Genomic DNA, 23058 nt, shown 5'->3' with positions numbered 1-23058 from the left:
TGGCTTTTTCCACTCAGAGTAGCCCTCCAGAACTACTCTGGCAGACTTGGGCTCCTTAGCACTCTTATACACCCTTGCACTGTTCCAGACACACCAAGTATTCTTTGTGCTAACATAATTTTTTCTCAATTTGTAAAAGTCTTCACACCCCATTAGTTGCTTTCTGCCCATTTTTGTGGAGAAATCTTTTCAAAAGGATTCAGTGTTGGCTTAACAGTGTCTGCTCCTACGTCAGTCAACAATAAAGCTCCCATTAGGTTTAATTGGACTGAAGCTAGGTAAATGTTGAAATCTGGCCTTTAGTAAAGACTGGGAGAGAGAAAATTGTTGTCGTTATAAATATATATATATATATTTGCAGTTTAATGTCAGCTCTGCACATTACAGGTTACTGACAATTTTGCTTAAAAGAAGACAGCCAAGCTGATTGCAGGTTGCTTACACTGATCTCTTTACCCTACCTACAAAGCAAGTTGATGAGTTTTAGTTATGTTTATGTACAGTTCATAATTGCTGTTCATTTTCTCTGGAAGACTTGGGGTAAATTACAGGCTTCTCTAATGAACATAATGAATGAGCCTGCTGCTCCTTCCACTATTGAAATAGTTACATTCAGAAAGAGGAAGAAATGAAGAACAGTATCAAAGGAATTACAGAAACAAAATGTGCAAACCATGCAACGCTCTGAAAACTTTCTTGCTGTGGTTTAAAAGATGACTTATAAAATCAACTCTTACCCTTTTCTCAGTTTACATTTCTGAAATATGCACTATGTGTTTGCTGTGGCAGCCCAAGTACCGCTGTATCTGTGACACTGGCTGGATGTCCCCTCCTGGCAGCCCTGCCTGCAGTGCTGATATAGATGAATGCAGCCTCCCTAACCCTCCATGTTCACAGAATCCACTTGTGCAGTGTCACAACACGCTCGGCTCCTACTCGTGTGGTCCTTGCCCCACAGGTATGGTGTCTTTCCTTGCTCTCTTGCTAGGAGAGGTTGGCAGCAGGTAGGCCTGCTGTCATCAGCAGACTGAAGATCCACATAGGAGCGATTTCTTGAAGATCTTTGATCTGTATCCTACAGAATAAATGTGTAGAAGTTATGTCTTATCTGCATCACATGGAAAGTAGATTTTAAAACATGACTTATCCTTAAATGGATGTCTAAATAAGTCTGACAAATTACATTTTTAAAGTACCTGTTTATTTTCACTGATTTTAATGAAAGTTTATGTAGTGGAAATGCTGAGTCTCAGCTTGAACCAGTGATTGAGCACCTGGTAGGAAAGCAGGTCCAAGGCTGGGGAGCTCAGGTGTATGCAGTGCCCCTGAGTGATGGAAGGGGTGCAGCCAGGATCCACCCCTTCCTAGACCTCATTTAAGAGTTGGCAGTGAAGGCAAGACTATCTTGCTAGAGATTCCTGTGTACCTGTGGCCTTTTGAAGGTAAGCAGAGTCTTTCCTGTATTTTTGACCTTGTGGTTGTTGTATTTGAACAAGTCTTCTCTTACTGTAGCCTAGTACTTTGCTTCTCTGTTGTCATTGCTGTGCTTTCTAATGTTATTACAGCTCAGAATAACTGGAAGGGATAGGTAAGGTGAATCCTACCCACCATGTGTAGGATTAGCTTCATGTTAATATGTCTGCTACCCTAAGGCAACAAAAACCTAATCATTCCATCAAGTCATAATACTTACTGTCTGTTTTCCCAAGTCTGGTATGTTGTATGTATGGGAGGGATGTAGTAAGAGTGAAGTATTTAACCCGAGCAATAATGAAGCTTTGCTGAAAACCTTACACGCATGCAATGGACCAGAATTGCTACCTCTTTAGAGATTAAATAAACTGTTTGATTTTGGAATATTCACAGTATCATTAAAGTTTACTTACCCATGTACCTCTACTCTGTTGTATTTGTAACCTATTTTGAAGACCAGCCTTAATTATCATTGTTTATGTGAGAAATGGTTCTTTTGTGTTAGTGAAGGAAGGTACAAAAATCATATTTTTCTTTCCTCTGTTTCTTTTTAGGCTGGCAAGGAAATGGCTACAGTTGCCAAGACATTGATGAATGTGGAACAGATAATGGAGGCTGTTCAATGGCACCAATGGTTCAATGCATCAACACAATAGGATCCTTCCGCTGTGGAGTCTGTCCACCAGGTAAAATATTGGATGATTTTGTTGAATCTTCACCATTTAAAATCTTTCTGTTGTTTTATCGACATGCTTGATCTTATTTTATTATATACTGGAAAAGCTGTAGGCCAGGTACACAGAACAATGCTGTAGTACTGAATACAGAGTCCATGAATCTTCAGACTGCTTCAGCTATTTATTAAAGTTGTGTTGAGCAGGTGTCTGTTGATGCACCGTCTGCAGTGTTTCTTTTGTACTAAGTAGATGGTTTTAAAGCCTAGCACTGCATAATTATGATAGTAATTTTGTTGTTTATATTAATTGAAAAAGTATCCTGTGTGCCATAAATCAGTGGTATTGTTTGTTGTAAGCCTAGGTAATTATTCGTCATGCTCTGAATGCTGTCTAAGAAGGCAATGTTTCCACTGCAGTGCAGGTCAACCAGTAGAAGTGGTGACTCAATGTCCATAAACATTGTGGCTTATGGCTTAAAATGTGTTTATGAGATGCATGCAATCAATAAGATAAATACTAGTAGGAGAAAGTGTTTCTAATTTGCCTTCCAGTCAGCTATCTAAATAGCAGTGGACTGCAGATAGTGAAGGCTCTCTGTCTGTGGGCACTGAAGAGCTATCACCATGCTGGAAATCTGGTCTCAGGCTAGTCTTGATATGGTACAGTGGACCACAGCTATGCAGTTGTGCCTCAGGATTTTTGTCCTGCTGAGCCTCCTAGGAGGAAATGGATATTATGTTTGTAACCCAAGGACAGCTCTGGCAAGAAGGAGGCCTTGAATTGCTTGGAGGTGGCTGGGTGCAGAAGCATAGGTAGGGTAGCCATAGCAGAAATGCTAAATCATAGCTTGAGCACCTGGTGGGAAGGCAGGGCCAACTGAGGAGAGCTCAGGTACATGCAATGCATCTGAGTGACCTAGACCTCATTTAAGGGTAGGCTGTGGAGGCAAGGGTATCTTGCTGGAGGTCCCTGTTGTACTTGAGGCCTTCCAAGGGTAAGCAGACTTTTATTTTTTTTAAATTTTGTTTCTGTGTCCATGGCTGCCACATTTGAGCATATGCAGCCTAGGCCTCACTTGCAGCCTAGGGCTTAACTACTTGGCTATCATTGCTGCCCTTTCCATTGTGTTACAGCAGCACACTGTGAGAGAGCTGAGCTCCGATGGCCTCATTCTGACTCCACCTGTATTTGGGCAACACTAGTCTAATGTTTTTCTAAAATGGTGTAAGGATTTATTTAAGTTCAGAATCCATCCTAATAACATAGGGATGTAATATGCATGTCAGGCTTTATTCTAGCAGCTATCGCAGCCTTCTCTCTTTAACAGCTTAGACTGTGATTTTTTCCACAGCGTAAGTTAGTGTCTCTTATCAGATGCTTGTTTTGCTGTTGATGCACGGAGAACATAGCTTGTTGCAAACTAAGATTTTCGTCTGTGCAGGTTATGAGGGGGATGGACGAACATGTACCCAGGTTGATAGCTGCTCGATAAATAATGGAGGGTGCCATCCACTGGCTAATTGTACCTCTACTCCAGGTATGATGCTCGCTTAAGGACTGTGTTACCAGTGTCTCAAGGAATCCACTTTGTAGCAACATATTTACACTGCAAACCGTTCTCCACAGTCAGTTTTTCCCTCCTGAAGGGAGTAAACAGCCATGCTGGGTAGAACCAGCAAGCCTTCCTACAAACACTCCTCATCAAAGAGCAGATTCAGTCATTAAAATGTTAAGGTTGTCACCATTTTCCTCTTTCAGCTGCCTTAACTATTTTTCTCCTTCCCATAAGTATTCTCTGACTATTTCCAGCACTTCCCATGAAATTAATTTTGGACTCTTAGGTACTAACACCAGGAAACTTTCTCTGACAAAATGATACAGTCCAGGGCAGGTACCAAAATTAGATAAGAATAAAATTGAGATTGAATCAGATCTAATAATTTAGGATATATGAAAACTCAGCTTCAAAATGTTGAGGGCCTTTACAGTCATGGTTAATATAGTCATTGTAACAAGGACTGAATTTAATTTTATTTTTTTTTCCCTTTATGTTCCAAGGGCTAATGCCATTTTGTTCATGTAAACCTGGGTACACTGGAAGTGGATATGGGCCAAATGGGTGCTCTCCTCTTGCTGATATCTGTCAGCTGCAAAACCCTTGTGCAAATGGTCAGTGCTTGGTAAGTGCTGGACTCCTCATAGTGACAACATTATGAAATTACCATTGCTGGAAACAAGATTGAGGCTGGAATCTGAGTGCAGACACGCTGCAGGTAATGAGGCAAAGTCAGTGGAGAGATCAGTAGGTACACATGGAAGAAACTGAGAGGAAGGGAAGTTGATACTCCAGAATGTTGTTGGGAATGCTGGTGCTGGTTGGGGAGAGTTGAGTGTTTCTGTCCTTTACTGATTGGTGGTGTGAATTTGTTCCCATGCACAGTGACCGTTTAGTTTGTCCACATGGATCTTGTAAAGATGTTTGGTTTCTAATGAAGTCCTCATTGCTCAGGGAAATCTCTTTTATGGTTCTGGGAATCTTGATTCTTCTATTGCCGCAGATATTTATGGTGATGATTTTGTAGAAATGTTCCAAATAATACATTTGTTGTTCAGGTGGGGTCTGATCTTGTTTGTCCATGTTGGTTCTTCTTTTTAATGATTCTGGAAACAGAGTCATTAAATGGGTGGAAACAGGCCATATGATATTATTGTGTGATATGATATTACTGTGTGATGCTGTGATTGCATTTCCCTTTTCTCATTTCCTGTTCTAAAGGAGATGATCTTCCTACCCCACTCCATCCATTATAAAATATTGTGAGGCATCAAAGATGGCGCTTAGCATGTTAGCCTTGATATACTGTGCTCTGCTGTACCAGTAGAAGGTATATTTAAAAAGCAAGAAATATGATGAAAAAGGGCATAAGAAATAAAAATATTAGATTTGTGGAAAAAGATGTGTATAAGTAGTAATGGTTGAGGAAAAAATGAATAGAAAAGAGACAGAAGTGAAACAGAGAAGCCAGTGAATGTGTTCCTATTTAGCAACCGTTGGGGTTAAAATTAAGTAACAGCCAATGTACGTGCAGTGCAGATTTCCAAGAGAACAGGCTTGAGAGAAATGGTTTATAAACCATTGTCACAGCTTGGTTTGCTGTTTCTAAGTTTTAGATAACATGACTGACTTGTTGCTAATGTGATCGTTTCAAAGCCAAACAGTTTTCTGAATGACTGAATGAATACAGACTTTGACTTTCTAAAGAGAGAGCTCTGCAGATAAATAACTGGATAGAAGGGGGAAAAAAAGAACAAGACAGCAAGGTATTGGATTGGGCTGTGGCTTTGTTGGTTTTCACCACTAACCATGAAAGCCATTACATTCTGAATCATTTCTTTGTTCTTGTATCTCCATGTAAAGTAAGTGTAAGTATTAGTCCTTCTACTGACTACATTGACCCATGCTCATTAGATTTATTGCGTTTGTTTATATCTGTAGCCGACGACTTCTGGATATTTCTGCCTGTGTAATGCAGGCTGGACAGGCTCAAATTGTACAGAGAACATTGATGAATGCATTAGCAACCCGTGCCAAAATGGTGGAAGCTGCACTGATGGGGTCAATGGTTACACCTGTGAGTGCACCAGTGCCTGGACAGGACCACAGTGCCAGACTGCCCAGCAAGGTATGTCGAGGACCTCCTTCTCATTTGAAATGGGTGCCAGGCTTCAGCTTGTAAATGCTTGCTCAATGTGATGGATTTGTTTTTAAGAATAAAGTTATGAGAGGGGGGGGAAAAAGAATAACAGCCTTGGATCAGGACCTGTAGTCCACCAAGACAAAGTCTCTTGGAGTTAATTTTTCTTTACAGCTGTTTTATGTTAATCCATTGGAAGTGCAATAATAGACTAGTGGGCCTACTGACCTTGACTGGGCCCCAGGCATCCTAAAATCAGATTTCTGTTCCTGAGCAGTGGTCCAGTAAGCTGGGTGAGAAAGAGAATCTGATACAAGGAGGAAAGACTTACAAGAATATAGCAGTCTTTCACTCCTGTGTATACAACTTTTGTTTCTTGCAAGATTAACATTTTTAGTTTATATAAAAAGCTGGAAAAGGCTTTTGAAGAAAGCAACAACAACGAAATCAGGAATATTATTCATGAAAATATGGACTTGGAGCTTTATAGTGTGACTGCAAGTTCCTGCCTGTGTAATTTCTTCTCAATATCTGTTATTCTGCTTTGAGTTTTTTTGCCAGTGTTTAATTGAACAAAGTCAGGATAACATTCCAGTGAGTGTCCCTGTGGCATCCATCTGTCAGATGGCTCGTATTTATTGCAAGTTGATGTGAAGAAAGCAGATTAACTTGTCACAGAATGTGGAGTGTGAACTTTTCACTCATCCACTGTGAAATCTACACTATTTTAGAGTTATTTCAAGCTCTTTCTATTTTCCTTATGTTTCTATACAGTTTTATTGTTGTTATTAAGAATATACTTAGGGGTTTATTTTTGTTTTTTAGCGATCACTTCTTACCCAGTGACAAATTGCAGTGCACCATTTCTTTTAGTTCTTAATCAAGGGGAAAGTAATACATTCTATTATATGATAGTTTTGGATCTGGTTGAGGAATTGTGAGATGTTTTAAATGGGAAATTCAAACAATTTTTTTTACCATTCCTTCATATGAAATACTTCATGTCAGTGTACTGTTAAACTACAGCTGCTGCTTGTATGCTGCAGTTCCATGTAAACTGTATTTGGATGCCTTATGGGTATGCTTTTTCCATAGCTGTTTGGGATTTCCCATCCACAGCTCCCACTCATTGAATGGCTCAGTAAGAGAAGAGACCATGGTATATGATGAGAGGTGTAATCAGCAGCAGATATCTGATCCAAGGTTATATACAGGACAATGAGGCACTGAAGGATACCTTCTTTGATGCACCACTACTGAGAAAGGCAAAGTTATATCATGTTAGCTTCAAAATGTTATTTGTGTAGATGGTAAAACTGAGGATTTCAACCTGGAGTTAGCCTTCCAGAAACAGGGATTTATAGATGGTTCCTTGGGGCAGAACCAACATCTTCTGGTGGAACTCATGTATTCCAGCTGAAAAATCTTTATCTGTTTTCCAGGAACTACTTTTCTTCAAGGAAGTAATTTCTCTTTGTTTTGTTTTGTGTTTTTTGTTTTTTTCTTTGTCATTTCACTTTAGAGGAGATTCCAAAGAATCTTATAAAAGATCTTTCATCTTTGTTTTAAATGTTTAGGAAGCCAAACATATGCTAGAAAGTTTAGCTTTGAGTCTGTACTGTGATAGCATGAGTTAATCTACTTAATTTTCTGTTTCTGCAGCTTGTGGAGAATATCTTTCAGGCTCCAGGGGGACTTTCAGTTACCCTAACAACCCGAACAGCCAGAGCTATGAAACTGGGCTCAGCTGTGCCTGGGTTATTCGAACTATTCCCAACAAGGTAAAGTAGAGTTCAATTTAAAGAAACACTCACTTGGCAGGAGCCTCAGCTCATCAGAGCAGATATGGTCATTTCTATGTCCCATATTCACAAGTTTTTATATTCTTACAAACCTTTTGACTCCTTAGTGTGGGCTGCATTTTCTAGGTTTTTATTGTAAAGCTGAGGATCACAATTTATTACTTCTCACAATAATCACATATTTAAAAAATCAACTAAAGGAAACATAAAATGATTAGAGATTTCTGATAAGTTTGTGAGTACTGGCATCATCTGCCACCACCTAGGAAAGGTGCCTGTCATCCACTGCTTTAGACTGGGCTCCATCTGTAGCTACTTGAAAGTCCCTGCTCTGATAGGCTCCAGTTAGTTCATAAGTGGAGAGAGATTGGAACAATTCTCTGTTTCTTGCTTCTGAGTTACAGAAATAGGAACTGCTGAATTCATGTGATCAGTAGCTTTATATAATGGTTACATTCAATTATGTTAAGGATTAATTTTTAAATGTTGTATTCTGATTTTGCAACTAATAATTTGTGTTATAATTCGCTATAAAAAGATGTATTACCTCACTCTTTAGCATTGGACTTCTTACTGGGGATTAAAATTTTCAAGCTGCTTTTGATATGGCATGGGAATGATGTACATAGTTTTATAAACTAGTGGTTGCCAGTGATTTATGGGGCACTATATGCAGCATACCTTCAGCTTTAAGACTAAGAGCCACTACTACTATCTTCAGCAGAGCTACATCAAAGCACATCTGCAGGGGATCTGAAGTTACTTGAAGCTGTGTATGTCACTTTATATAGAGTGTGTTTATAGTGCACTGGATTGTATGCACAAAACTCCCATGACAATATATTCAATCACAGACTAGATCAAAAAAATTTCTAGATTAGATTTCAAGCCTTTTTTAGTATAGTATATGGCAGACACAGGAAATGATATCAATCCTATGTTTATAGGAATAATGCTATTTCCCTATCCACATCCTTTTTGATCTCCTCCCCCTTATTTTGACCCTAAGATTCTGTAGTATCTTCTGTTCTGGTACCCTTCAGAAATTGGCATAATGACTCCAAACACATAGATTCTCAAAGCCACAGGAATGAAAGTATCATCTCTGTGTAGGATTACAGCACAACCTTAGCACATGGAAAAACAAAGATTACTTATTTCATGTTACTTTCTTTTAGACTCTGCATATTACTTTCCCATTCTTCCATCTGGAGGAAAGTTCTGACTGTGACTCTGACTTCCTTCAAATCCACGATGGGGGTTCAGCATCAGCACATATGCTAGGAAAATACTGTGGTTCCAACCCTCCTGCAGAGCTTTTCAGTTCCCACAATTCCCTCTATTTTTGGTTTTTCTCAAATCACGCCATTACTGCAGGAGGTTTTACTGTTCAGTGGGATTCTCGAGATCCTGGTAAGCTTGATGAAACTTCAGGTAATACAATGTGTTTGCAGCTGTGGGGGAAAATGGCTGGTTTACTTCTTCTAATTAAGAAAAGTAAAGTGCTGTAGTAGCATCAATTAAATGGCTTTTCCAGGAAGTGCATTCCAAGAAAGAAACTCTAAAACATCTCGTGCAGCATCAAGCTCACTTCAGTCTTGTGTGTGCTGTCTAGGAGAAATAAAAATGTGGACTGGTCTGTGTCCTGAAGGAAACAAAGGAAGGAGGGAGAAAGGCAGGAAGATCCAGTTTTGGAGGAGGAACTATTTCTTTATTTCAAGGAATGTTTACTGAAATGCTCTTTTTAGTGTTTTTTGGTTGGTTTTTGTTTTTTTTTTTTTTTCCTTGCAATTTACATTATTAGATAAGTAATTACTAATTGGCAAATACGGACACAGTTAAGTGAAAACAGATTATTTTTTTGGAAGAAATAAAAGCAAAGGATGAGGTATGGATTTAACCAACTTAGCTATTCCTTAGATATAAACCCAAGTTGCCCCTGCCATTACCCAGCTGGTATGAGGAGAGGGAGGTGCTAGTTGTTCTGTTTGCTTGGGTTAGTTTTTTGTTTATGAATTTATTCTGGGTACCTGCAGTTCAACTTTTGACCTGATGTGCGGTGTTAAAGACTATATTGTTCTATGTCTCATTTCTCTTAGAATGCGGTGGTGAGCTAACAGGTACTTATGGGTCAATAAGTTCTCCAGGATACCCTGGTAACTATCCTGTAAACAGAGATTGTTTCTGGACCATCTCAACCAATCCTGGCCTCCTCATCACTTTTGCCTTTGGCACACTAAGCCTAGAACACCATGAGAACTGCAGTTATGACTATTTAGAGGTAAGGATTAATTGTGCGCTGTGATTTCATTTCATGACAAATTACTGCAAAATAAGATATTTCAGAACTTTTATATGTAGAGTAGTTTACTGTTTGGTATTAAGTCTTGGGTCAAAATATTCATTTGTACTTACTACAGCAATTAATGCACTCAGGAATTGTTGGTAAAACAAAAAGATGATGAAATTCCACTCTGAAGTCAGTGGAAGTCCTGCAACTAGAGAGGATGAGATTCAAGTCAAATGTATGGAGTCTTTACTTCCTTGTGAAGTTCAGTCTTCAACTTCCTAGTTGAATATCAACCCACATAAAAGAATTAGATGGAAGGATCTAAAATTAATGGGTTCATATTATAGTGCAATCTATTACATTTTAGGTGATCTTAGACCTTATTCTCAAATGCAAAGTAATACCTTTGACCAGTGCCCTCTCTCAGAAATGAGAGTGCCATGTACTCCATAACTGAGTACTGCGGAGTGTGTTTTCAGGAAAACAGTTCAACACTAGATCTGATAATGGTTGGGTTTTTTTGTTTTGTTTTGTTTCCCCTTTCACAACCTCACGACGATTCTCCTAGGAGCGCCACCAGCTAAGCTGGTTGGTCTGTTTCTATTTCCTGTGTGTCTGAGGGGAACTTTATAAAGAGCTTTCACCATGAGCTTTCCTCCTGTCCCTCCTCATCAAAACTCTGAGTGTTTGTACTGTCCACAGTTGACACATCTAATAATCCTAAACAGTGATTTATCATTCTGTCTAGATTCGAGATGGTCTTCTTCCACAAGACTCTGTCCTTGGTAAATACTGTAGCACTAGATCTCCACCCCCACTCCAAACCACTGGACCATATGCACTGATTCACTTTCACTCTGATAATATGGTTACGGATAAGGGCTTTCACATTGTCTACACAACATCAGCTGGTAAGTAAAAATCAGCCTTCAAGTTTAGTCTGTGGCCTTTCTAAGACACAGCCAATGGGAGACAGATGTCTGTAATTAACACTTGCAATTTAATAACAGCGTGTCTTGGATTTGCAGCCATTGCTCGGGGCAACCTAAACTAAAATAATTACTGTAGTTGTGAATATCTCAGCTAATGTTTTGCTCTCTTAATACAGCAGATCCAAGTTGTGGAGGAAACTACACTGAAAGTGAAGGTGTTATTGCATCTCCTTTCTGGCCTAACCCTTTTATCAACAATCGACAATGTATCTATGTTATCAAACAACCAGAGGATGAAAAAATACACCTCAACTTTACTCATTTGGAGCTGGAGAGCCACGCTGGTTGTTCATTGAGTTTTATCGAGGTGATTTTTCATTAGCAGTTAATGTGAAAGGTTGTTTACATGCATTGACAAAACTTCAAAAACAAGTTTGTTTTGTGGAGAAGAGAAAGCACACTACATCTTTTAATATTTGTATAGGTGTTGAAAATTAGAGAAAGTAGTATATGCAGAATGCTTCTATGTGGAAAATATAGTAATTTTTGTTATCCAGGGTATACTCTAGGTAAGTTGTTTGTGATCTTGAAAGCGCTCTTTCATGCAGATCAGTAAAGACTGTGCTGCATCTTCATGTTACATCCAAATCTACTACTAAATGCCTCCTTTTAGGTATGCTGGGTATTATTTATTTGTTCAATTTCTTTCTTTCCCCTAAGCCTCTAAATACAGGCCTGCATGTCTTTAATCAACCACAAATTAAGTTTGGCTGTGTAGGGCTGGTACTGGTGGGGATCGATAGGGGCTCAACTAGAGGCAGCAGGGCTGAGCATCACAGCCAGGACTGTCCCACCACCTCAGGCAGAAACACGGTGACGGTGACCTCAGGCAATGGATTCCTTTCCCTGGGGGAATGCTAACAAGCCAAGGCTGGGCCAGGCCTTGTGCTGTGGGTGGGAGCTGGAGCCTAGTTCTATTGCAGCCCTGATGGGGCTGATGGTCCTAAGAGCTGAACTGCAGCCCTAGGCAAGGTGGGAGATTGTTCAGGTCCCAGCAAGCTCTGGTGGGTTCTTTGGCACCAGCCTGCACCCACTGCTGTTCTTTGTGCCATGGCCCAGCTCACCATAACTCAAGGAATCATGAAGAACCTCATCCTACGTGGAATGGCTGCTTGTTAGTGCCCTCTATACAAAACTGTGGTTGCACTATATGACATAAAACATTCAGCCCCAGCCCCTGGTTGATGTAGCTGTCATGGCTAAGCTAGGTGGAGGGAAGAGGGAAGCTTGCAGCCAGTGAGGAGGTGCTGGGGGAAGCAGCCTGAGCTCCAGCAGGGTCAGGCTTACAGGCAGCTACAACAGCAGCTTCATGGCACAGTGGGACTGTGCAGTTATGTGGTTTTGTGTTTAATCTCTTTCCGAGTAAGTGAGGCATAGGCCCTGTGAGCTCCTTTTAGTTAATCTCTTTTTGTAAGATTTGTTATTGTGCTAACATTGTTTCTGTTCCTCCTCCTTTAACTCGGAGACTTTGCCTGGAATGAAGTGTAATTAATTTTTGTAATGAGAGGAGAAGTGTGTTTAATGAACACAGACAGCTTTTGTTTGTTTGGCCTGGTACTCCTCATGCTAATTGCTGGCAGAACAGCAGCTAAATTCGCTACAGCCAGAGAAACAAAACCAGTTCTGTTGGACACAATCAGTTTGTATTAATTCAGCATTTACCTTGTTTGCTGATCAGTCACAAGCAGTTCAGTTTTTCTCTATTTGTCTGCTTTTTCACTCCTTTGCCTTCTCACCGACTCAGCTCAGAGCAATGCTCACAAGAATCATGGTTGCAAATCTTGTTTTTTCAGAGCCTGTTTTCCACATGTGCTTTTCTAAAATACTGTTTCTCTGGGTTTCATGATGAAATTCAACTGGAGAGATGGATTTTGCTTTTGGATGTTTAAGCTATTTTAAAAATCATTCTCTGACAATTATTTTGTCACTTTGAGAAGTAGCATATTATTCTCATCTTTGGCGATTACGGGAAATCACAGCAGCCAGACACTGCTTGCAGACGCTTGCTGAGGGAGGGATGTTTAGTCTTTTACTAAGGAAGGAGCAGCCTGGGACTAGGGGTCTGCAGTAAGAAACTAGACACAATAAAACTTCTTATTTAAGACTGTGACAGAGTGCTGCAGAGGTAAGGTGTTAGCCAAGCCAGCTTCTCCTTCACCCTTCTAACTGGCAATATGAGACATTATTCGCTTGGTTTAGAGAACCTGTTATTTTTATCACTTGTATTTGGACTTCATAAACCAAAAATGTAAGCAGAGTCGGGTCAAGAAAAAAGTAATCTCATGTAAACTATAGTTCTGTAAATTTCTTTACAAAGGTTTTTCTGAGTCCTCCAGCTCAAATTTTGATTTTCATTTATTTCCCCATGAATCCCATATAACTCTCTCACCTTGAACTGAGGTCCCAGGGAAATTTCAAGTGCATTAGTAAGGGAACAATTTCTCCACTGGGAAGTTGCTAAACAAGCAGTCCAACCATTGTCTGCTCACTTGTCCACCCTCCACTCCAAGGCCTCCCTGCCTGCTCTCTCAGCCCATGAAATGACACAGCTGAGGAGGAGAGAAGAGGCTGTGGCTCATTGAGACAGTTTGTTGCACTTTTGTGACTTGTGATAGTAGTCTCTGTCTTCAGTGCTGATCATCAAGTTTAGGTATCAAGTACCAACACTTTTATGATAGAATCATAGAATCCTTGAGTTAGAAGGGACCTTTAAAGGTTGTTTAGTCCAAATCTACTGCAACATGCACAGCTAAATTGGGTTGCCCATGGCTTGATCCAGCCTTGTCTTGAAAGTCTCTTTTTTTTATGATCTGATGTATTTCTTTTTTTCTTATTAATGATTAGGTTCGTGATGGTGACAGTGAGATGTCTTCTCTGATTACCAGATTCTGCCAAAGTACAGTTATATCTCCGATTACTTCTACCAGCAACAGTCTCTGGATCAAGTTCAAGTCTGATGCTTCTGTGCAAAGGGCTAGCTTCAGGGCTGTTTACCAAGTTGGTAAGAAGAACTGTTGACTTACATGGTGAAGTTGTTTGTAATTTGAATGCTTTTAATGATTTTGCTCCTATATTATCCACATACTAGATCTAAGATAAACTTCAAAAGAAAGGAAAAAAAAAAATAGTTTGTTTATTCAGTGCTGATTTTAGAAACATAAAGATGGTGTCTGCAGTAGGTTTATTGTAGATACTTCAGTCATATTTGGAAACTTATTCCCTATTGTTTCTATTATTAATATGTTGCTTGCTACTAACATACCAAAGATAACATAACTCTGGCTAAATATTTATACTTTGATTATTCCTATCTTTTAGTTCTTAATCTGTCTAAGCATGTGAAAGAAACCTTTACCTAGATAGGCTTGAGCAGGGGGCCTGGGTGAGCCTCATGGGGTTTGATAAATTCAAGTGCAAGTCTGAGGTTGTGGTAACCCCTACTATTAGTGCTTGTTGGGTGGTGTAAGGATGGTAGAACACAGCCCTGCTGAAAAGGACTTGAGGGTATTGTTGGATGGCAAGTTGCCATGATGGCATGAGCCAGCAATGTGCGTCCTGGACTGTATCAAAAGAAGCGTGGCCAGCAGGTCAGAGGTGATCCTGCATGTATGCTCTGTGCTGGTGAGCCCTCACCTGGGTTACTGTATCCAGATGTGGAGTCCTGAGTATAGGAGAGATGTAGACCTGTTGGAATTCATCCAGAGGAGGACCACAGAAGTCCTCCAAAGGATGAAACATCTCTCCTGTGAGGACAGACTGGCGAAGGGAAGAGGAGCCAGGGAGATCTGATAAAGCTGTTTCAATATCTAAAGTGGGGCTGTGAGAAAGAAGGGGACAGAAACTTTTGTGGGATCTGTTGTGATAGACAAGAGGAAATGACTTCAGACTAAGAGGGATAATTAGATTGGATGTAAGGAAGAGGGTTTTTTTTGTTGTTTAGTTTGTTTGTTTTTTTACAATAAGAGTGGTGAGGCAGTGGAACAGGTTGCGGAGAAGTGGTGAGCACCTTGTGTCCTTGTTCACTGCCGAAGAGATGGAGGGATCCTTAGAGGCTATCTGGTCCAACTCAAAGGACTTTATGATTTTATGGAATGAGTCAAATCTCAAAGTATTCACAGTCAGTGTTAAATTGATCTTTTGTACACATACATTTAAGTATGTTCTTAATTCTTGCTGGCTGAACCACACTAGATGCTGTGAGAAGACAGGTTTTTAGGTATGGTTTTCTTCTGATGATGATATAGTGGTATTTGATAGATATTACATCACAACTACTGATTCTTGGTGTGTTTTGGCAGCCTGTGGAGGCTCCCTATCTGGAGAAGGTATTATCCATTCACCTTACTACCCAAGGATGTCTTTCCAACCAAAGACTTGTGAGTGGATCATCTCCCAGCCAGTGAGCAAAGTGGTGATTCTTAACTTTATCGACTTTGACATTCGAAATACAACAACTTGCGACTCAGACTATGTTGAGGTAAAGAATACTACATGTATAATATGAATAACTCTCAGAAATTCTTAGTTGTGTGCTCTTCCTCATTCTCATCTCCACAAAAGCAGAACTTTTTGATTTATTGAGCATGCCTTTTGTACTGTTCTTATGAAGTTATTTGCTTTTACAACTTTAAAACAATTGAACTTTGTATGGAGTATTTTGAATATACTGTTCTTCAGGTCAGAGATGGCAACAGCACAGAATCTCCTCTTTTGGGGAAATATTGTGGTACAGCCGTACCATCTAGAGTGCAATCTACAAGGAACAATCTCTATATAAAATTCAGAGCTTCCTCTCTTACCAGTGTTGGCTTCAGAGCTCAGTATTGGCCATTAGATACAGGTAAGAATTTTGTTTAGTGTATAGGGTGTTGGGATTTTACAGATTTTCTTGTATGCTGAAAACAGTGGCCCATCAAATTTTACAAAGGTATAATGGAAGAAAAAAAAATCTAAGTGTATCACATTGTAATATGCATGAGACAAAATTGTTCATGAAATATCAGAAAAGTAACACATGTTTTAAGTGCTTTGTAGTTAATCTGTTATTTAACTTATTTTGAATCTCTACAGTATGTGGTGAGTCTCTCAGTGGATCAGAAGGAACCATTACAAGTCCTGGTTTCCCGGATGTCTACCCACATGGTATTAAATGTACTTGGACCATCAACATTCAACCTGGCAACCTTATCCGCCTGACGTTCACTTCATTTAACTTGCCATTTGATAACAGATGCAGAGTGGATTATCTGGAAATATATGACAACAGTACTATGCAAAAATTAGGAAGGTATGTTCATTAGCCTATGGAGCTTAATTACTGTAAAGCATGTGCTGTTCTGTACATCTTTCCATCTAATTTTCTTCCTTAAATTTTGCGAGTAGTTTAATCGCACCGCTGAAACATTAACGGTAATTCTTCTGCTAGTGTAGTAAAGGCAACTTCCGTTCCTCAACCACAGAATGAGAACCCCATGTAATAAATGCTGTGCTGGGAGAATAGCTGCCATTGTCCAACTTTATTAACATTTTGATGTATGGGAAATATGTTCAAAAGCATTAATGTATCTGTTCTAAGGAAAAATACATGATTTGTATTGCTTGCAGAGATGAAAGAAAGATTACTTAAATTGATTACTTAAAAGGTTGTGTATTCAATCTCAGCAAGAACTAAACTGAAGTTGTTGTTTTATACGATTTGATTTTCACTTCCTCCTGATCCATGCTGTATTATTAGGGCAGGAAGGGCTGATGAGTCTTTTCTCTTCCCTTCTTGGGCAGCTCTGCTATATACAGGGTTTTGTTGCTAACCTATAATTCAAGAACATTTTATCTACTTGAGCACAGAACCCAACTGTAGCTACAGTCTGTGAAGTAGTTGCTGGACATGGTGATATTTTTGGAAAATAAGGGGCAATTGACCATTATATTACAGACTGTGTTGTAGATACAGCATGGACTTCTTTCAATAAGAATTGGGAAACCTGATAAACAATTTCTCCTCTGACTTTGCCACACACATTAGATTTGTATTCTTGTATGTGAAGAATGCTGCTTAGCCTCTTGATACAGGGTTTATGTTTGTGATTTCTAGAGTTCAAAGACATTTGTGTATGTGCAGTTGTGCAAATGTCTCATAAAAAATGAATCTTCCAGTAATACAGCTACTTCATAAAGTACTGCTGCACAATTTGGGTTACTTTTTTTTGCTGCAGGTACTGTGGAAGATCAATTCCACCATCTTTTACTAGTGGAGGCAATGTGATGATGTTGTACTTTGTGACCAGCCACAGCATTTCTTCTGAGGGCTTTTCAGTGAATTATATCTCCTTGGATGCATCAAAAGGTAACATGTCAGTATGTCATTATGCAAATTAAATGATTTCAGTTGTCACTGTAAGCAACCACTATAAGCAACAGAAACTGTGTTAACGTAAGGCTGCTTGGTTCCTTCTCTACCCCCTTCTTATTTATAGCTACTTGATTCAAAAAGTGTTTTCCTCTCTGGAGATATGTCCTACACAGAAAACAATTTCTGCAAGCAATGCTGCTGTTTTCTTTACAAAGTCAGTAAGAGCTGATGTGGTATAGAAATGCATGAATTATTTAGGAGAAGTATTTCCTGAACTTGCTCTGTTCACTCAAAGCTGAGTGCATGATGTAGGCAGCTTTGCTATTGAGGAAAATTTGCTTTACCAGAAGGCCACCTGAACATCTCAGGTTCCTTACAAAGTAGTTTAGCTTCTATTCAGGCGCAGTGTTCATTGTGGGAAAAAAGTCACAAAAATATTACAAAGTAGCAAAATAACCTAAAAGTGCAAGATGTTTTTACTTCTTTTCTAAGACTGAGTACAAATTGTCAGTCTTCAGAAGAGCTCAAGGCTCCTCTTATACCTCAAATCTATTATTTAAGTATCTTTAAAGAAATAATGATACACGTGCGGGGGGGAAGAGACTGTTGAAGAGAATGACTGCTCATTCTTTTAGTAGTATAAAACAGAAAAAATGAAGAATTACTCAAATTGCAACAGATTTGAGGGTTTTCCAATGTGGACACATCTGTGTTCACAAATTACGCTGAGCCCAATAAGCCTCTTCCAGTGTCTGCATGTCTCCCTGGCAGGCAGTTGCTCAAGCAGTGACTGAGCTGCCTTTGAAGGAGCAGCTTGGAAAGGCTATCAAGTACCAGTCTCATAAATCTAAGAGGTGTGTCTGCTGTTTCACTTCTTGCTGCTAAACCCAGATCTGCTGTAGAAGAGGATGTATGTGGGTAGAGAGACAGGTTCTGTATAGAAGAAAAGAACCACAGAAAATGTTGAGTGGGACACAGAAGAAAAGAAAGAGAATACTTTTGTAGCTGACTTATTTGTGTATCCCTCACCAACCAGTTTATGCATATGTGAGTCTGTACAGGCTAAAAGTTTTGTTAGATGAATACCAGAAATACTTTTTAAAATTTTTATTATTATTATTATTTTTGAGCTGCTGTCATTCACAGTTGAGTTATCTTGCATGGAAACCAGAGAGGGCCTTTTTCTGTAGCTGCTGACCCTGGCTTCTGTAAATATGATTCTACTGTTTATTAAAGCAGTAGTTTTTCCTTTTTTCCTTTACCTCTAGTGGCTAGATTTGATTTCTTTCTAATAGTAGTTCTTCTCACAGTTTATCAAGATCAGAATACTTTCTAGTTAGCATTAATCTGTATTTCTGCCTGTCATCCTATTTCTGATTTTAATAGTTATCTTGATGCTGATGTACCCGAAGTTTTATTTCTACTTTTGCTACTCTACCCCCTTCCTTCCATGTTTTGCTTTATTGTTGCCAGTCCGAAACACTGTTGTATGCATTCAAACCTGTACCAATATTGTCTATGGAATGGTTTCAAATTATATCTTAAAAATTAAATGTGTTTTCAATATTATTAACAACTGTAAGCAAAAGAAATTATTTTTACTAATGAATTTCTCCTAATATTTCCTTTTCCTGTAATTAATTCTTTCTACTTACAGGTATCCATACTACTTTTCAGCTTAGAATCATAAACTCCTTAGAGTTGGAAGGGACCCTTTTAAAGGTCATCTAGTCCAACTTCTCTGCAACAGGGATGTGTGCAGCTAAATTTGGTGTCTAGCCCTTAAATGAGCCCAGGGAGGGGTGTATCTATAGAATTACAGAATCCTTAGAGTTGGAAGGGACCTCTGACAGACATCTAGTCCAACAACACTGCAGATAGTTGATGCAGTAGGTTGCCCAGGCCCTGATCCAGCCTCACTTTGAAAGTCTTTAGGCAGAGGGAGTCAACTACATATCTAGGCAGCCTGTTCTGGTGCCTCACAAACCTCCCTGTAGAAGACTTTTTCCTTGTATCTAACCTGAATCTCCCCTCTTTAAGCTTGAAGCCATTTCTCCTTGTTCTCTCACCACAGACCCTGCTGAAGAGTCTGTCTCCTTTCTGTAGCTCCCCTTTAGATACTGAAGGGCTCCTATCAGGTCTCCCCAAGCTTTCTTTTCTGCAGGCTGAACGGCTCCAGCTTGCTCAGCCTGTCCTAGGAGAGGCATTCCATCCCTTGGATCATCTTTGAGGGCCTCCTCTGGATGTGCTCCAGCAAGTCTTAATAGGATCTTTAATAAGAAATGTTGCAAACGTGCTAACTTGCTTTCTTCTTGCTCAAAGCCAAAATTATGATCTCTAGAAGAAGTGTGCTTCTTTTCCACTTTAGCAGCTGTAATTTGCCTATATGGCAAAGCACAAGAAAACTACTGAGACTAATAACGTTATCAAAAGGTTGAAACCACAATTTCCTTCTTTGCAGAAATGTCTTTCCTTTGGCATCAGCACAAGCATAGCAGTACTATAATGCAGTTGTCATAAATAGTGGAACATTAGCATTCATTTTTGATTAAGAATAGAGTGTTGAAGTTGCAGTGGCCTAGGAGAAGACAAATATGTTTGTGTGGACTTCACTGTGAGAAGTAATTTCCCGCTCTCATGAAATTATATCAAGTTCAGTTTTCCTACTGTGAGACTTTTAGGCCTGCTATTCATCTTACGTATATCCAGTTACACTAAGGTAGCAAGTTGCTGAAATAATATCTGAAAGAATTACCAAAGCTATGGATTTATTTAACGCTTGCAGTCTGTTTTCCTTTTTCTGCTAAGAAAATATGGTTCTAATAATGTACCTTGCTCAGTAGGAATCCTTCATATTTTTTTGAGCTGTATTTCTTTTTAGCAAGCTACAGTGTAACCAATATCAGAAATGGTCAAAGCTGTTCTGGTTCATATTAGAATTTTCAATTGGCCTTTTCCTGGAGTCACTTTACAGAGAATGAACTATTGAAGAGATGGACAACATTATAAAAAGAAGGTATTAAAAAAAGAATGGGGGGGGGGGGGGAAGAGGATATGTATGAGTACAAAACACCCTTATGTGCAACAAAACTAAATTTATTCTCTACGTACCTTACCAAAGAATGTTTTTGTTAGCACAGTTTATCTGTGATTTATTATTTGAAGAGTTGTAGAAAATAACTGCAAAGCTGTACTTCCTTGTTAGAAAGCTTGAATGCAATGAGATATGGGCATGTCTATGATCCATAAAATACAGGCAGTTGTTTTAGCAGTCTGTTAGCTAGTAGCTATGAATAACTCAAAAGGCAGGAAGTCTTTTGTCAGATTTACCCACACAATTCTCAGTTCTCTAAAGTGTGTATTTCCTACTTACACTGCAGTACCTCAGATGCTTATTTCTTGGCTATCTGTCTTTTGAGGTTAGTCATTTGAGTCCCAGATTCTGTGGTTCCACGTACCAGATAGGTGAATGTCACAACAGATAAATGCTGCAGTAGAGCTTTGGGTTTCTTTTTCATATCATGATCGACAAAGCCACAGGAAATGAAAAACAACAAACAAGTAAAATTACTGAAAAGCCTTAGTTGTTACAGAAAATATTGCTCAGGCATTGAAAGATCCAGACATATTTTATTATCCATGACTTCTCACTAATGATCATTATTTATTCATTAAGGAGGCTTCATTTTATCCTTTCTGGCAAGAATGGTCAACTTTAACAGAGCTTTTAGCAGATTGCTTTCCTGATACCTTTTTCTTACTTTAGCCCTGGTCTTTCTCTGGCTTTGGTGAAAGATACAACTTCTTATCATCCTGAATTATAAATGTGATTTCACAAGAGAGATAACTTGGCTTTGAACAGCTTCGTTGTATGTTGTGTTAGTTGAGAATGAGTTACTGCAGAAGGCAGAGTTAGAAAAAGATGAAGTATTTTGAGCCCGTGGACTTAAATGTGCACCTGACAGTGATCATGGAATCATTAAGGTTGGAAAAGATCTCAGATCATCTAGTCCAGCCAACCACCTTCCTCCCTTATTGCCCACCAAACCATGTCCCTCAGAGTTATGTCTTCTTTTTCATTAAACAGTTCCAGGGATGGTATCTCTGCCACTTTCCTGGGCAGCCTGTTCCAATGCCAACAGCTCTTTCTATGAAGAAATAGTTCTTAATACCCATTCTAAGATTTGTGCATCTTTATTAATAGTCAAATAAAAGTTGTCTTATCAATTTCCATCACACCGATTAAAGCAGGAATTATTAGGAGAATGTTATTTGGCTTTTCTCTTTAAGTGAATGAGCAAATTCAAGAATGGAAAGAAATGTTTGACAAATGTGTGCACAGATGCACAGTATCGCTGAATAAGGCCATATTATATTATAAGACCAAATAGAGAAAGATGTATGCGTTTTGGTATCTACTCACTTTGAGTCTACGGGAAAAGTCTCAATCACCTAGTAACTTATTAGGTCACTGGTTATGTTTGATCTGGTTATTGGTATGTCTATGTATGTGTGTACAACTATATAGTATGTGTGTTTATGTGGAAATAAGCAGGAAAACGCTGGGGGTTCTTTTTGAACAGAATTACTTAGTGTTTCTGAGAAGTTTGGGTTGAAGCATTACAAAGGACCTTTGTATGTGTTCCTGGTTAAAAACTAAGCCTGTTGGAATCTGCTAGCAGCAGTAGCTGAAGACCCTGAGCTGCAGATGTGCTTTTCCATTGCCAGTGGTGAGGAACACATTTCATGTGAAAGTTCCTCCCTTTTCTATTTTCCTAAACATGCATTATGTTATATAAGAGCATAATTGTTAGGGATATGAGTTTTCCTTTGGCAGAGTGACATCAAAAGAAAACTGCCTTTTTATATATGACACTACAGTTTTATTTCATTTACTAATTAGAATTGTGGCAAGCAATGAATATCTCTTTATGGGAAAGACATGGATATAATTTTCTGAACTATGCGTGACTGCATGAGTGAGTGGTACAAAAGCTGGCATTTTTCTCCACTGATGGCAATTACAGCAAGTTACTGCCATTTATGGTTTGTTTTTTTTTTTTTCTTCAGACAAGCAAACATGTTCAGGACCAAAATCAGAAAGCAGACTGAATAGTTTTCAAACCTTACTTGCTGGTAAAGCAAGATGTACAATTGTCCAGGACAATTGCTTCTGCCTTTTGATTTTCATGGGCCACAATAAATGTTTGTGTTTATTTCAGGCATACGGTATGGGACTAGGATTGTGTTCTAAACTTTGGCACAAATTTCCAAGTTCATTTTTCCTGCTAACATTTGCACAGTCACATAGGGTCTTTCAGTGACTAGTGAGCCCCAAATACTGTGTTAGTGAAGTGACAGCAAAAAAGAAGTGTCAGCTCTCTCTTGCATGTAGAATACAACACGAGGATCCATTTACCAGAAAAGAGTTGGCTGACACAAAATGTGGGTTCATTTGTGTTTCCTAATCTTAGTTTACATTTAGATTTATTCTACTGTAGCCAGAAGTCTGATGTTTCAAAGGCAGTCTCTTTTCACTATCTGTATTTAATGATCTTAATGAAGATTGCTAAAAATAAACTTACAAATCTTCATAATTCATGCTTTATTCATGAAAACTGAATACAGCATGTAGTTTAAAGCAGCAAACTTTGGATATGATCTTCTGAATGAATTACTGCCAAGAAAGCAAACTTTAGTGAGGGAGGAAACCTTGACATTCTCCCCAGTCCTGTGGGGGCTGTTCTTAAAAGGGCTGATAAAAATGATTTGGCTTTCTT

At 39.0% G+C, this 23058-nt stretch overlaps 1 protein-coding gene across 1 annotated transcript in view; it reads left to right on the top strand.

Annotated features, from left to right (window-relative positions):
• The window catches only part of CUBN (cubilin), a 134255-nt gene that overhangs the window by 8184 nt on the left and 103013 nt on the right, over positions 1–23058 (top strand). Inside the window, 15 exon segments of the mRNA XM_072328892.1 lie at positions 790–958; positions 2028–2159; positions 3592–3687; positions 4209–4330; positions 5647–5833; positions 7508–7626; positions 8826–9060; positions 9747–9928; positions 10686–10848; positions 11046–11236; positions 13774–13930; positions 15228–15406; positions 15607–15769; positions 16000–16216; positions 17142–17272. Coding sequence (XP_072184993.1) covers positions 790–958; positions 2028–2159; positions 3592–3687; positions 4209–4330; positions 5647–5833; positions 7508–7626; positions 8826–9060; positions 9747–9928; positions 10686–10848; positions 11046–11236; positions 13774–13930; positions 15228–15406; positions 15607–15769; positions 16000–16216; positions 17142–17272 — 2443 coding nt within the window.

The sequence above is a fragment of the Excalfactoria chinensis genome, chromosome 2 (genome assembly GCF_039878825.1).
Source record: "Excalfactoria chinensis isolate bCotChi1 chromosome 2, bCotChi1.hap2, whole genome shotgun sequence".
NCBI classification, from domain to species: domain Eukaryota; kingdom Metazoa; phylum Chordata; class Aves; order Galliformes; family Phasianidae; genus Excalfactoria; species Excalfactoria chinensis.
This window is presented reverse-complemented; position numbering and strand designations above follow the sequence as displayed.